At 41.5% G+C, this 15,511-nt stretch overlaps 1 protein-coding gene across 7 annotated transcripts in view; it reads right to left on the bottom strand.

Moving 5' to 3' along the window:
- Positions 1-15,511, bottom strand: part of gria1b (glutamate ionotropic receptor AMPA type subunit 1b) — a 99,361-nt gene that overhangs the window by 22,509 nt on the left and 61,341 nt on the right. For 4 of the 7 annotated variants that reach the window (XR_005053567.2, XM_036989629.2, XM_036989628.2 and 1 more), the window contains exons 5-11: positions 15,096-15,149; positions 10,188-10,346; positions 9,937-10,104; positions 9,002-9,106; positions 5,619-5,729; positions 3,615-3,821; positions 535-1,049 (exon numbers count right to left, since the gene is read on the bottom strand). Coding sequence is in view for 4 of the 7 variants with exons in the window: in XM_036989629.2 (XP_036845524.2) it covers positions 535-1,049; positions 3,615-3,821; positions 5,619-5,729; positions 9,002-9,106; positions 9,937-10,104; positions 10,188-10,346; positions 15,096-15,149 (1,319 nt within the window). In the remaining 3 variants the exon portion in view is untranslated. Of the gene's footprint in view, positions 1-534; positions 1,574-3,614; positions 3,822-5,618; positions 5,730-9,001; positions 9,107-9,936; positions 10,105-10,187; positions 10,347-15,095; positions 15,150-15,511 lie in introns of those variants that run through there. The other 3 variants (XR_016484098.1, XR_016484099.1, XM_090188883.1) reach the window with 2 other exon arrangements.

Raw genomic sequence — 15,511 nt, 5'->3', positions numbered from 1 at the left:
CTTAGGGAGTATCTTTGTCTCTCTTCTTTGAGAAGCTTCTGCTGATGTCCATGTCTGCCCTGATAAGAGCACAACTACACGCACCTCCAACAGCAGCCTGGACTGGACCCTGGGGCTGGGCTTGGACCTAGGGAACCCCTGACCAGGGTCTGGCCTGCACCCCATGACTGCTGTCTTGGGTTGTGATAAGAACACCGGCTCCTGAAGGCCCAGTCCAGACATACTGTCAGTCAGTCTGTCACTCTGCTCTTGTTTTGTTCTGATCTGTTATTTTCTGATATGTTCTGATGTCTTCTGATCTGATCTGTTCTGATCTGTGCTGTTCTGATCTGTGCTGTTCGGATCTGTTATTTTCTGATATGTTCTGATGTCTTCTGATCTGATCTGTTCTGTTCGGCAGGATGCCTCTGTATCCTTTCTGCTGATGACTCATCTTCCATGTCTTCACTGTGGGGAGTCTTTTATAGTGTGAAAGGATGTTGTTAGTGGAAACACTACAGGTAACAGTGGGGGGTCGAAAAAAGGTTTGCTTACCTTGGCGAGATGTCACAGCCCTGCTGCATGAAGGCGCCCAGCGAGAACCACAAGCTGTTGAATATCCCAAACTCATTGGTGTGCCCCTCACTCTGGCTCTGGCCCTGTCCTTGGCCCTGGTTTTGGCCCGGTTGGGACTGGGACTGGCCCTGTCCTTGGCCCTGGTTTTGGCCCGGTTGGGACTGGGACTGTCCTGGCTCTCTCCTGGGACTGAACGACTGCTGTCTCTGCTGCTGCTCCTGGCCCTCCTCTCCATCTGAGTCGTCCCCCTGCCACTCGTACGGGCTGAAGCGGCTGACCAGGAAGAGAACCACGCTCACACCGATGTAGGCAAACACGATGCACATCCAGATCTCGTAGGCCAGTGGGTCGAGGAAGGAGAAGACACCTGGTTTTGACTTGGTGGGCTTCTTGATCATGATGGAGATGCCCAGGGACATGAAGGGCTTGGAGAAGTCGATCACCTCCTCTCTCACCAGAGTGATGGTCAACGGGGCTACTGCTACATCTGCTTTCTAGGAGTCAAGGAGAGAATTACGTGTTCATCTATGTAGCTCTATGTATCATTCACCAACATTATCCCTACACTCAGAAATCCACGTCTGTATTCGTCCTTCAAACATTATCCCTACACTGAGAAATTCATGTCTGTATTCGTCCTTCAAACATTATCCCTACACTCAGAAATCCATGTCTGTATTTGTGCTTCAAACATTATCCCTACACTCAGAAATCCATGTCTGTATTCGTCCTTCCAGCCATAAAGACTTCAAGTGGATATGACAAAAGCATTTCCTTAAAGGGGCAATCGGCAATTGCAACAATAACAAAGCATTTTCCCAGCCCCTGCTTTGGTAAAAAGCTGAGGGATGTGGCTAAAGAAACCAGGGCTCCTGAGTGGCGTAGCGGTCTAAGGCACTGCATCTCAGTGCTCGAAGGCTGTATCACAACCAGCTGTGATTGGGAGTCCCATAGGAGTCCCATAGGTAGGCGCACGATTGGCCCAGGGTCGTCCAGGTTTGGCTGGTGTAGGCCGTCACTGTAAATAAGAAATAGTTCTTAACTTGCCTAGTTAAATAAAGAAACAAATAAATATAAACCAAAACCAATATAAACCATAATAAACCATTTTCAATTCATAGACAGAGCTATCGATTCAAGGACTTACCATCCACGACACCAAAGTATAGTTTTAACCATATCTTGAGGCTATATGGTGTCTGTTTACATTTACTTTGTTTATAATAAGAGAGTAAAACAAGCTTACATTTTGGGCTCTGATGGGGTACAAAAGTTGAACTAAGCTCATGAGGCATCAATAAGCAATTTTATTCAAGAATCAATGGGTCCGTAAGTGTAAAAAATAAATAAAAATGGGATGTAACAACTGCAGATTGACCCTTTAAGGTGATGTGAAGGAATGTAAATCACATGGATTAGCATACGGCTCAGTAATAGTAAACTCTGTTCCCATAAGACAAGTTTCTAAAATCACTCTCCAGCTAACGTAAACACTGAGCTTTTTCAAGCTGAATAGTAATGAATCCCTTTCAAGAAATATTAGGCTTACAACACTGAGAGAAATAAAATAAAAACCCCTCCAAGCGAGACTTGATTTGGTTGAGTCCACCCAGCACCTCTGTCGTTGTAAGGACAGAACAAATACCCTACTGTACCCTCGACCAAACTAGGAGCGTATCTTTCATCTCAAGTTCCTGAGGGCAGAGAAATTGTGTTTTGACATGATTCACATGAACAATGGAAGATATGAGAAGTGACAGTTCTGTTAGGGACGTTTCAATAAAACAGCCTTCCTGGAATACAAATCCACATACTGTACTGTTCCCAATCTGTTGCCTGTTGCCCAATTCTTTGGTTACCAGACAACAGCGTTTGACTACTTGTCACACTATCACTTGGCAGCCTATCAAGGCCCATCTGAATTGTGTTTTGACATTGAGGAAGCTGCTGGATATGTCAAGTGAGAGGTATAGACCTTTGTCCGACTATATCTCTTGTAAGGACACGCTGCGTCCTTTCTGAAGTAAAGCTGTGAAATACTTCTCCAACACGATGTTATTGTTATCACAAAGAATGTATGTAAAAAAAATTAAATAAAAACATAATGTTGGAATGAAATAAGCATGCCCTGCAGTATGTCCTTTGGCTACAGTTGCAAATGTACAAATGTATGTATAAATGTACAAATGTATGTACAAATGTATGTACAAATGAACAAATGTATGTACAAATGTATGTACAAATGAACAAATGTATGTACAAATGAACAAATGTATGTACAAATGTACAATGCAGATAAGTATATGCTCCAGACTTGTAAAATAACACAACGGAAACATTATTTATACTAAAGGCCACATTGAATTTGTTTTCACGTATTTAGTATGTGACAAACAGCCACTAACAAAATCATTGCACACGTCTTTTGCATTTGTTATGTTTGGATTAAGGTTTAACGTCGTGTCTGTATGAATACTGAATCTTGAATACTGAATCTTGAATACTGAATCTTGAATATTGAATCTTGAATATTGAATATTGAATCTTGAATCTTGAATATTGACTGGGGGAAAAGGCTAGAGTGAAGGTTGAGATAAAAGATGGTGTGTACTTGGAAAACTACATGTTAGTCTAAAAGAAATGTGAAATAATGTCAAGATGCTTTTTATAGTGAAGATGAAGTTTCTAAATTGCCTGGCTGGGCTGATGAGACAGTGGATAGCACAGTCTGATGGAACAGAGTAAATAGGCATTTTAACGTCATAGATTTAGCCGGAGGTAACTTGTGGAATAGACACCGGCTGGAATGCGGTTCTAAACAATCAGCATTCAGGATTAGACCCCCCCGTTGTATAAACGACAGATACTGTACCACATCTGCAACATTTTGGTTACTGCTACTACAGTATATAAACCGAAAGTGGTTGCATTCAAAATGTGTCCTTGCTATTGGACGAATTCCATGGACAGCTGTGTTGACTGAGACTGTACAATTAACACATTTCTCCTCTCTCAGAGCCTAGTGAGTTGCCCAGTGTGTTCATGAGATGGTTACTAACCCCATAAACGAGCTCGCCCACCATCCCGTTCCACATCTTGGACTCAGCGTCTCTGGCTCCGTACTTTCCATCCCCTACGATCTCCAGTTTATAAGTATAGCCCACATGCTTGGCGATCTCGGCGGCCAGCTCCACACAATAGCCCTCATACTTATCGTTCCCCACCAGCTGCTCATGATTTTTCTTCAGCATCACATATGGAGATTCCTAGGAAACATGAAGGACAACATTGATGTTTGTTTTTCATGGTTTCCTTCACTCTGCACGCATTCACCATTCATTTTTCACACATTTTTAAAAGGGACATTTATAAAGCTTTCCTTGTCCAGCTTTCTCTGGGACAATGTACTCTAGGGGTTCCCAGGGACTTTCCTTGATTTGAGGGGTAAAAAAAAGTACAAACCATAGGTTATTATTTGTATTTTTTATAAGTCGCAATTGTTTATACTAATCTAAAACGACGCATAAATCTGTGATGCTTTGGGCTAGAAACAAGTGGTAAAATACCAGAGGAAGAAGTCCCTCGGATGCATATGGGAATAACTTTGGTTTGTCTTTATGATATTCGGAAGCTGAGCTACGCATTTCTAAAGTTGAGGAGTCAAAGAAATCTGACTTTGCTTGGAAAGTATACTGATACTCCGTCGCTATCAATTGATCTAATCACTTTCTGTAAAAGAGAGTAATATAATTAAATTGAGGGTTCATTTAAATGACCGTAATAAAACATATTTGGTAGCGGAATAACATTTGGGAAGGCATTTGTGACATTTTTCAAACGTTATAAAGGGGGCCCTGGATAAAAAACTTGTCCATGGTACGGTATAATATATGAATTTGTTTACAACCATGGGGCTTCACATCAATTTCTGTCAATTGCTTTGTGTATACGAAGGGGCCTTCAAATGACATTATTCATAGCGAGGAAGTGGCTACCCCCGGGGATCTGGACACAATCTCACACCTTCTCCTCAGTGTCGGGTGACTCAGATCTGATGGGCAAGCAGCACTCCTGCTATTTCTGACTGGCCAGGCCAGGATGACTGTAAAGGGGCTGTGTGGAGCTCTGGGTCTACCCTCCAGGTAAAGCAGAACAGAGCTGCTGTGAAAGCAGCCCTCATGGCCAGGCCACAGGTGAACACAACATAGAGTACAATCGGGAAATAGTGGGGCTGAGATAGTTTCACAAGGACAGTATTTCAGAGTTCAGATTTAGCCAGAAGCATTTTGAGACACACAAGGGCTCTCTCTCCCTCTCCCTCCCCATCCCTTACTCTCCCTCTCTCCCCATCCCTTACTCGCTCCCTCTCCCGCTCTCTCTTGCGCTCTCCCCCTCTCTCTCTCTCCCCATCCCTTACTCTCTCCCTCCTCATCCCTTACTCTCCCTCTCTCTCTCCCCAACCCTTACTCTCCCTCCCCATCCCTTACTATCTCTCTCTCTCTCTCTCTCTCTCTCCCCATCCATTACTCTCTCTCTCCCCATCCCTTACTTTCTCCCTCCCCGTCCATTACTCTCTCTCCCTCTCTTGCGCTCTCCCTCTCTCTCTCTCTCTTTTTCGCTCTCTCCCCTTCCCTCCCTCATGTAGATGACTTGACCCACTGGTAATGATAGCCCATTTTAGGGATTGCTTAGATGGATGAATGTGCTGTACGAAATATAAACCCTGCCGTTTGGATATGAAAAGTTAAAATAAATTCACTGTCCAATTTTTTCTGGGATAGTTGCCACTAATTTCTATCCCTGTGTGAATCCAACCTAAAAATTCCTATTTTCCAGTATAGCCATATCAAACACAGCCTCAAATAATTGTCCTTTTTTCGTCAGTGAAACCCATTATCAGCATCCAAACATTGAGCCTATCAGTTAAGCTAGAAGAAGAAGTATTACTTAAATTATCACAGTGAATTATTGTAATGTTTGTTTATGTATCAATTAATCCCATAAGGCAACCGCCGATTTGACACGAAAATAAAATGTAATTCATTCATTCTAGTGAGACTCACAAGGATACTGGTCACTATGTAGGTCCTGTTTTGCAGTCCGAAGAACTCTTCAACCACCGGCGTGTATACCGCTGTGTTCACATAGTTCTCATTCTCGTTCCAGTAGCCCACCTACAGTCAGAAAGAGTACAGTCTATCAACACACACTGAGGAGGAAATCATACACTTCTATTTATAGTGTAAGACATATTAATATCACTGAAGCACAATTAGCCTACACACACGTAGCGTGGGCATAAGAACACTGTCCATATCAGATTTAGCATTTTGTTTATGAGGGCCCTGAATATTTATGAACAGCTTTGCCTGATGTTCTTTGTGGTGGGCTATCTCATCAATTGATGTGATGTATTTAGGCGAGCGGACACCTGGGGCGATTGATTTGTGAGTTGTGCTTTGTGCCCGCTCCCATACCCTATAATTACCCCTATACGTGTATCTTTTTTTATGACTAGTCTGTATACAGGTAGACCAGAAAAGCCACATCCCTGATTGGCAGATGAGTGGCAACCCTGATTACAACCACCTGCTACCCATCTGCTGTTCCCTACAAATGCTGTTTTGAATTACAGAAAGTTGTACCTAAACACTAAAGAAGGCTGTAAAGACGAAACTATCCCTGACGCAGTAAAAAATTTGTTTAATGATGAAGTAAGCTTTATGCAATATATGTTTTTGAGTGCAAACCCATTACACCTCTTTGTTTGGGTATAAGAACATCCATTAACTCATATAGCTAATCCCCTAGCTAGTCCTTACGCTATACTCAGTGATAACCAAGACCTCCTACCGTACGTCAGGGCCAGCTTATCTTATTCTCAGGTTGTAAGACTGTGTCGGTGATAACATTGAAGAGAGTCATCTTAATGTACAAATACCTTGCATGCCAAATGATATGAGGAATTTGCTCCAAATACAGTATGCAAGATCACTGAGTACTATAGCCAATGAGCTGCTGGTTCACTGAGTACTATAGCCAATGAGCTGCTTGTTCACTGAGTACTATAGCCAATGGTTGCATTCATGTAAACTCAGCAAAAAAATAAACATCCTCTCACTGTCAACTGCATTTATTTTCAGCAAACTTAACATGTGTAAATATTTGTATGAACATAACAAGATTCAACAACTGAGACATAAACTGAACAAGTTCCACAGACGTGTGACTAACATAAATGGAATAATGTGTCCCTGAACAAAGGGGGGAGGGGTCAAAATCAAAAGTAACAGTCAGTAACTGGTGTAGCCACCAGCTGCATTAAGTTCTGCAGTGCATCTCCTCCTCATGGACTGCACCAGATTTCCCAGTTCTTGCTGTGAGATGTTACCCCACTCTTCCACCAAGACAACTGCAAGTTCCCGGACATTTCTGGGGGGAATGGCCCTAGCCCTCACCCTCCGATCCAACAGGTCCCAGACGTGCTCAATGGGATTGAGATCCGGGCTAGTCGCTGGCCATGGCAGAACACTGACTATCCTGTCTTGCAGAAAATCATGCACAGAACGTGCAGTATGGCTGGTGGTATTGTCATGCTGGAGGGTCATGTCAGGATGTGTCTACAGGAAGGGGACCACATGAGGGAGGATTATGTCTTCCCTGTAACGCAAAGCTTTGAGATTCCCTGCAATGACAGCAAGCTCAGTCCGATGATGCTGGGACACACCGCCCCAGACCATGATGGACCCTCCACCTCCACCCTCCATCGATCCCGCTCCAGAGTACAGGCCTCGGTGTAACGCTCATTCCTTCGGTCCTGTCTGGTCCAGTAATGGTGGGTTTGTACCCATAGGCGACGTTGTTGCTGGTGGTGTCTGGTGAGGACCTGCCTTACAACAGGCCTACAAGTCCTCAGTCCAGCTTCTCTCAGCCTATTGCGGACAATCTGAGCACTGATGGAGGGATTGTGTGTTCCTGGTGTAACTCGGGCAGTTGTTGTTGTCATCCTGTACCTGTCCCCCAGGTGTGATATTCGGATGTACCAATCCTGTGCAGGTGTTGTTACACGTGGTCTGCCACTGCGAGGACGATCAGCTGTTCGTCCTGTCTACTTGTAGCGCTGTCTTAGGCATCTCACAGTACAGACATTGCAATTTATTGCCCTGGCCACATCTGCAGTCCTCATGCCTCCTTGCAGCATGCCTAAGGCACGTTCACACAGATGAGCAGGGACGCTGGGTATCTTTCTTTTGGTGTTTTTCAGAGTCAGTAGAAAGGCCTCTTTAGTGTCCTAAGTTTTCATAACTGTGACCTTAATTGCCTACCGTCTGTAAGCTGTTAGTGTCTTAACGACCGTTCCACAGGTGCATGTTCATTAACTGTTTATGGTTCATTGAACAAGCATGGGAAACAGTGTTAAACCCTTTACAATGAAAATCTGTGAAGTTATTTGGATTTTTACTAATTATCTTTGAAAGACAGAGTCCTGAAAAAGGGACGATTATTTTTTTGCTGAGCTCATTTACTCTGATATGCTGTGCATTTTCCCAAATGAAATATATATTGATATATTCGAAACTCGAAGAGCTAGGGAAATTCCTTTTCTGATTGACAAACAAATTCTTCAGATATGAATAAATAATATGAAAATCCTACAACTGCGCTATGAAAACAAATATGTCACATACTGGTATGATGTGAACATTGGACATTCATTTTTTGCAAATGCAATTTTGCTCCAGTGGTTAAATTTGGCTCCAGTGGTTCAATTTGGCTCCAGTGGTTCAATTTGGCTCCAGTGGTTAAATTTGGCTCCAGGGGTTAAATTTGGCTCCAGTGGTTCAATTTGGCTCCAGTGGTTCAATTTGGCTCCAGTGGTTCAATTTGGCTCCTGGGGTTCAATTTGGCTCCAGTGGTTAAATTTGGCTCCAGTGGTTCAATTTGGCTCCTGGGGTTCAATTTGGCTCCAGGGGTTAAATTTGGCTCCAGTGGTTCAATTTGGCTCCAGTGGTTCAATTTGGCTCCAGTGGTTCAATTTGGCTCCTGGGGTTCAATTTGGCTCCAGTGGTTCAATTTGGCTCTAGGGGTTAAATTTGGCTCCAGGGGTTCAATTTGGCTCCAGGGGTTCAATTTGGCTCCAGGGGTTCAATTTGGCTCCAGGGGTTCTTGTTGCTGGGCACAATGCTAGTGAATAATTAGTCAAGTTTTTTTTAACAAAGCGTCTTAAAAAAGGATTTGTAGTTAAGATGAAAACAATGTGTCCAGACAATTACAGTTGAGATGATGAGTCCATTGAGGGTGATGTTCTCTGATGAATTACTCCTACTGGTAAGGTCAAGTGTCATACAGTATCCGACCTAACTATCTAACACAACATATTTCCCCTGAGGAGGATAAAAAGAGGTTGATTGATAATTCTAGAGGTTACGGACAAGTCCCAGTTCACCTTCAGCGGTCCACTCGGGCTCAGCTCCATGACGCTGACCGTGTAGTTGGTCCGATGGCCTTTCTCGTTAAACTGGACATGTCCAGTCATGCCCTCAATTCGAACCTGTAGGACAAATCAGATATGGACCAGGATTGGTATGAAGAACTGCTAACTCTCTGAGACCTGTATCTGTGCAACCTGGAATCTGAAAAACGAATAACGCTCAACTGGTTGCTACAGTACGCAAAGAAATCAACACCTAATACAAGGGTAGGCAACTAGATTCAGCTGCGGGAAGATTTTTGTCTGAGCGGATGGTTGGGGGATTTCTTTGATGACGTTATAACGTCTCCTTTTTATATTGGTGGGAATACTTGGGAACAGATTTCCTAAATTAAACTCAATTTTAGTGATTTCCTGGTGATTTATCAGTCCTTTTTTACCAAAAGCTCAAATCCTATAATTATTATTCTTTTTTTTACTAAAAACTTTGGTGAGCCCCAAAAATAATCACTTGATGGGCCAGTTTGGGCCTGCTGCCTACCACCGATATAATATATTTTTTACACAATACTGCATGATTATATTATAGCTAGGAGCAAAAACTGCAAAAATGTCATTTTCTTATCTCAAGAACACAATATTGCTATTTCAGGATTCCAATATTACCAGCTGGTTGTTTTGACATTGCATGATATCTAACATAATATTTGAAATCCTACAATTCTACAGGTCACAAGATAACTATTTAAGGATTACTGTACATATAGCTCACAAGTTTGCATTTAACTGAGGGTTTAACACAATAGTACTTAATTAAGCTAGTATTGTTTTCTATTGTACAGTATTTCTCATAGTCAAACATGATTAATTGCCTGTGCAGCTAGCGTTGAGTTTGAAGCCTAGTCCTTCTATTCTCTGTGGCTGTGGAGTGAGTGGTGCTATCTGCCTACCTGCTGTAGGGCTCTCTGGATGTCGATACCCTGGCCCCAGGGAGCTGGTGGGTTGGCCAGACACTCGCCAGCGTTGCCTCGCCGGGAGATGTCAATACGTTGCTTCCGGAGGTTCTGAAAGGCGGTTGCCATGACGCTCACTCCGTCGTATGTGAGGGCTCCTGTGTACTAAGAGGGCAAATCCAAGGAGGCAACATTATTGGAATCTTGAGAACATGAATGGAAAGATCTCTGAGACAGTTTGATCATACCTTCAGTCTTCTCTTGGGTAGCTTAAGGTCTTTGCTGTCAAAGTCCACCCACTCCTCTATGACCTTGCTGACATTTTCGTCTGAGTAGTTCATTAGTTGGAACCCGGTGATGTTGGCACCACTCTTCTGGAACTCAGTGAAGTTCATGTCCAAAAATCCCTGAGAAAGAAGGAATCAAATTCTTACCATAGAACAGAAGCAAACTTAAGCTAAGTAAACAAAACAGAACCAAACATGGCTTAGCCGTAAGGATGGAGCAGATCATTGGATGACAGTGTTTTTTCAGAGTGCCGGTACTGAAAGCTTGGATTTCTTAGAGCTGCTATTCAGCTGTTCAACCCCACTTGAGAAGTCACCCACTGGGCAAAAACTTGTTGAATCAACGTTGTTTCTACGTCATTTCAACACCTAAAAGTCAATGTGCTGACGTTGAATCAACGTTGTTTCTACGTCATTTCAACACCTAAAAGTCAATGTGCTGACGTTGAATCAACGTTGTTTCCACGTCATTTCAACACCTAAAAGTCAATGTGCTGACGTTGAATCAACGTTGTTTCCACGTCATTTCAACACCTAAAAGTCAATGTGCTGACGTTGAATCAACGTTGTTTCCACGTCATTTCAACACCTAAAAGTCAATGTGCTGACGTTGAATCAACGCTGTTTCCACGTCATTTCAACACCTAAAAGTCGATGTGCTGACGTTGAATCAACGTTGTTTCTACGTCATTTCAACACCTAAAAGTCGATGTGTTGACGTTGAATCAACGTTGTTTCCACGTCATTTCAACACCTAAAAGTCAATGTGCTGACGTTGAATCAACGTTGTTTCTACGTCATTTCAACACCTAAAAGTCAATGTGCTGACGTTGAATCAACATGGAAAACTGATTGGATTTAAATGAAGTCATCAACGTCTGGGAATTTGAATATTTTCAGCCACATTTTTACCTTTTACCTTTACCTATATCCACTGACATGGTGACTGTTTTTGTTGATTTCACATTGAATTCACGTTAGTTGACAACTCAACCAAATGTAAATCAAAACTAGACGTTGAACTGATGTCTGTGCCCAGTGGGCAGGTCCAGGCAGTCACTACAAATCTATGAAGCAGGAAATGAAAACCACTATTCTACAGTTTGACAAGCGGATGTCTTTTCAACTGCATCTGCCCTCTTTTACTATTTTGATTTACAAATATGACTACTTGTAGTCGTGCAAAGATAGAACCAAGTCAAACACAGGACAGCACTCCCACAGTCTCTGAGCATTCAAGGAAGTGTGTACAGTCCATTGAAACACACATCAGACACAGCATGACGACTTCAAAATGGAACTTTGGTAACACTTCACCTTAAATGTACACTAATGAATATGTAACTAAATAGTAATACATGATATTTATAACATAGTAGTTACATGTAATTACTATGTAAATACTATGTAATTATACTGTAATAAGGGTTTAGCGGTATAGGTTGTTACACAAGTGGAACAAGGACATGTAATTACAAATCTGCTTGTCGGAGGTTATTCCGGATCTTCGAATCGAATTGTTCCTAGTGCCATCTTTGATTGACTTAGGGATACGGTGGACAACCAAGTGGGAGCGGCTCCCCTCACCTTGTTTGCATTTAATTACCTGTGTCTCCAGAGTAAGAACGTCTAACCACATTAAACTTACCCAGCTGGAGTCACGCTGCAGCTGGCCTCGGAAACAGGCTTCAGCAAACACTCTTTGAACGCTTTATTTGAATGATAAAAAGTCACAGATCACATATTCCATTCTTACCCCCCCCCTCCCTCCCCCCGCCCCTCCTCCCTCCGAGGCTATAAATAATAAGAAGAGTGTTGGAAGTTTAGGGGGTCTTCACAGGCTGATAACTAAGATCACGTTTCGTTACATAGACCATACTTAATCAATAAACAGAGGAAGTATGAGTGTGTGTGTGTGCACGTGTGTGTGTGTGTGTGTGTGTGTGCGAGCATGCGTGTGTGTGTGTGTGTGTGTGTACATGTGTGTGTGTGAGTGTGAGTGTGTGTGTGAGTGTGTGTGTGTGTGTGTGTGTGAGTGTGTGCCCCATCTGGCAAATGGTTCAAATGGTAAGGAACCGCAGAGTGTTGCATCTTGCCACCTTTTAATCATTATTATCTATGTTTCCTATGGCACAATCCAGTTAGGAATTTAACAATCCTGACGGTGAAGTCACCATTCCCCCCCCCTCTATATTTCACAGTCCACTTTATGTGTTCTACCACAACAAATGTTTCTAGACCTCTTGAGTTGAGCCCTCTGGAGTGGATGTTTAGACCTGACATGCAACCCTTAAGCCAAACATACAGCATCCTCTCCTGGTGAAGTACTGTGTATAACACAAGACGACATACCACTAGAGCAAGCGGCTAGCTTGTTGCTTCATGGGCGACAGCTGACCTCAGATCTCAAATCAAATCAAATCAAAACACATTTTATTGGTCACATACATGTTGATTAGCAGGTGTTATTGCGGGTGTAGTGAAATGCTTGTGCTTTTAGCTCTGACAGTGCAGTAATATCTGACAAGTAATATTAAACAAATTACACAACATATACCCAATACACAAAAATCTAAGTAGGAATGAATTAAGACAATATACATATGTACGAGCGATGTCAGAGTTGAACGGACTAAGATACAGTAGAATATTATAGAATACAGTATATGAGATGAGTAATGATAGATATGTAAACATTAAGTGACTAAGATACAGTAGAATATTATAGAATACAGTATATGAGATGAGTAATGATAGATATGTAAACATTAAGTGACTAAGATACAGTAGAATAGTATAGAATACAGTTTATACATATGAGATGAGTAATGATAGATATGTAAACATTAAGTGACTAAGATACAGTAGAATATTATAGAATACAGTATATGAGATGAGTAATGATAGATATGTAAACATTAAGTGACTAAGATACAGTAGAATAGTATAGAATACAGTATATACATATGAGATGAGTAATGATAGATATGTAAACATTAAGTGACTAAGATACAGTAGAATATTATAGAATACAGTATATGAGATGAGTAATGATAGATATGTAAACATTAAGTGACTAAGATACAGTAGAATAGTATAGAATACAGTATATACATATGAGATGAGTAATGATAGATATGTAAACATTAAGTGACTAAGATACAGTAGAATATTATAGAATACAGTATATGAGATGAGTAATGATAGATATGTAAACATTAAGTGACTAAGATACAGTAGAATAGTATAGAATACAGTATATACATATGAGATGAGTAATGATAGATATGTAAACATTATTAAAGTGACTAATGTTCCATTCCTTAAAGTGGCCAGTGATTCCTAGTCTATTCCTATAGGCAGAAGCATCTAATGTGCTAGTGATGTCTGTTTAACAGTCTGATGGCCTTGAGATAGAAGCTGTTTTTTAGTCTCTCAGTCCCAGCTTTGATGCACTTGTACTGAACTCGCCTTCTGGATGATTGCGGGGTGAACAGGTAGTGGCTCGGGTGGTTGATCTCTATATGAAGCTATGCTAACGTGAGAGGCAAACATAGAAAGATGGCCGCTGTTTTATGGGCTCTTAACCAACCATGCTATTTTGTTCGTTTTTTTTGCATTGTCTGTAACTTATTTTGTACATAAAGTTTCTGCTACTGTCTCTTATGACCAAAAAGAGCTTCTGGACATCAGAACAGCGATTACTCACTTTGAACTGGATAAATAATTTTTCTTACCCCCTGTATATAGCCTCGTTATTGTTATTTTACTGCTGCTCTTTAATTATTTGCTACATTTATTTATATATATATAAACTTGTAAGTAAGCATTTAACTGTAAGGTTTACATCTGTCGTATTTGGCGCATGTGACAAATACAATTGGATTTGATTTAAAATAGAGGCTAGCTTGTTGCTTCATGGGTGACAGTTGACCTCTGATCTCTATATGAAGCTATGCTAACGTGACAGGCAAACCTAGACATGGAATGACTTACGAGGCAACTATGCTTCACTACAATTGGATATGTGTGGAATGCAGAATCATTCTAACAGAGTTCCTACCTACTATTGCTGGTATTTAGGAACTCATTGGGTCTGGTGGCCAATGAATATTAACATAAAGCAATGAATTGAGCCCATTAATAATAATGGAAAATTAACTTCTGTTTAGTTACGCAAAGAACAAAAGCACACACACATTCATATACCAAATATATATATATAAAACCAACCATATATATATATATATATATATATATATATATGCGCAAGTATAGTGTAAGCATGTACAAGCACGCCCATGCACACACACACACACACACACACACACACACACACACACACACACACACACACACACAGAAGCTCAGAGCCCTACAATTGCCTTAAAGGACTAGAAATGATAATATACTTGCTCAGCGGGTAATCAGCAATCTGTCTACATTGTGTTCTGCACAGACAAGCAGAAGCTCTACTGGTCTGTCAGATACAGAGAAGATGAACAGGCACCAATACATGGAACAACGCCACCACAGATTAGTCGAAACAATCGGTTTCCATCAATTCTGCAGAATACGAAACTACAGTTGTGCTTACATGTTTGTAATCGTTCAGTGGGGATGAAGGTACAGTGTTATTTTACTTCTCAATGGGGGCGTGAGTAGCGTCGTGATCAGAACAACAACAACAACAACAGCAGCAACAAAAAATCCTATCAATTTCACAGTAGAGTTCTCTTGACTGGCAGCTCCAGCAATATCTACAAAGAAGACATTTCAGATGGATTGAAAATAAAATGACAATGAAATTACATTGGAGCCTGCATGTTGAATCAAAGCTTCAATTGTTTCAGAGAGGGCTAGACTTACCAGGTTTGCCAATATGTAGTGGTAATTCTTTAGGTTCTTCTTCTGAGCAGCGATCTGGAAAGCATAACAAAATGGGGAAATGATGTCCATTTGGCAACTCGTCAATGAAAGCATTTTGAAAGCTATTGCATTCCAGATGTGGATTGAGGTGTCCCATTAATCCTGAGTGGCGCATCTGTTTAAGGGCACTGCATCTCAGTGCAAGAGGCGTCACTACAGTCCCTGGTTTGACTCCAGGCTGTATCACATCTGGCTGTGATTGGGAATCCCATAGGGTGGTGCACAATTGGCCCAGTGTCATCCGGGTTAGGTTTAAAAAAATATATATATATCTTTATTTAATTAGGCAAGTCAGTTAAGAACAAATTCTTATTTACAATGACAGCCTACTGGGGAACAGTGGGTTAACCGCCTTG

Source organism: Oncorhynchus mykiss, chromosome 10, assembly GCF_057628025.1.
Source record: "Oncorhynchus mykiss isolate SJ-2025 chromosome 10, ASM5762802v1, whole genome shotgun sequence".
Taxonomy (NCBI): Eukaryota; Metazoa; Chordata; class Actinopteri; order Salmoniformes; family Salmonidae; genus Oncorhynchus; species Oncorhynchus mykiss.
Note: the sequence above shows the minus strand (reverse complement) of the source record. Positions and strands in the feature narration are given on the sequence as shown.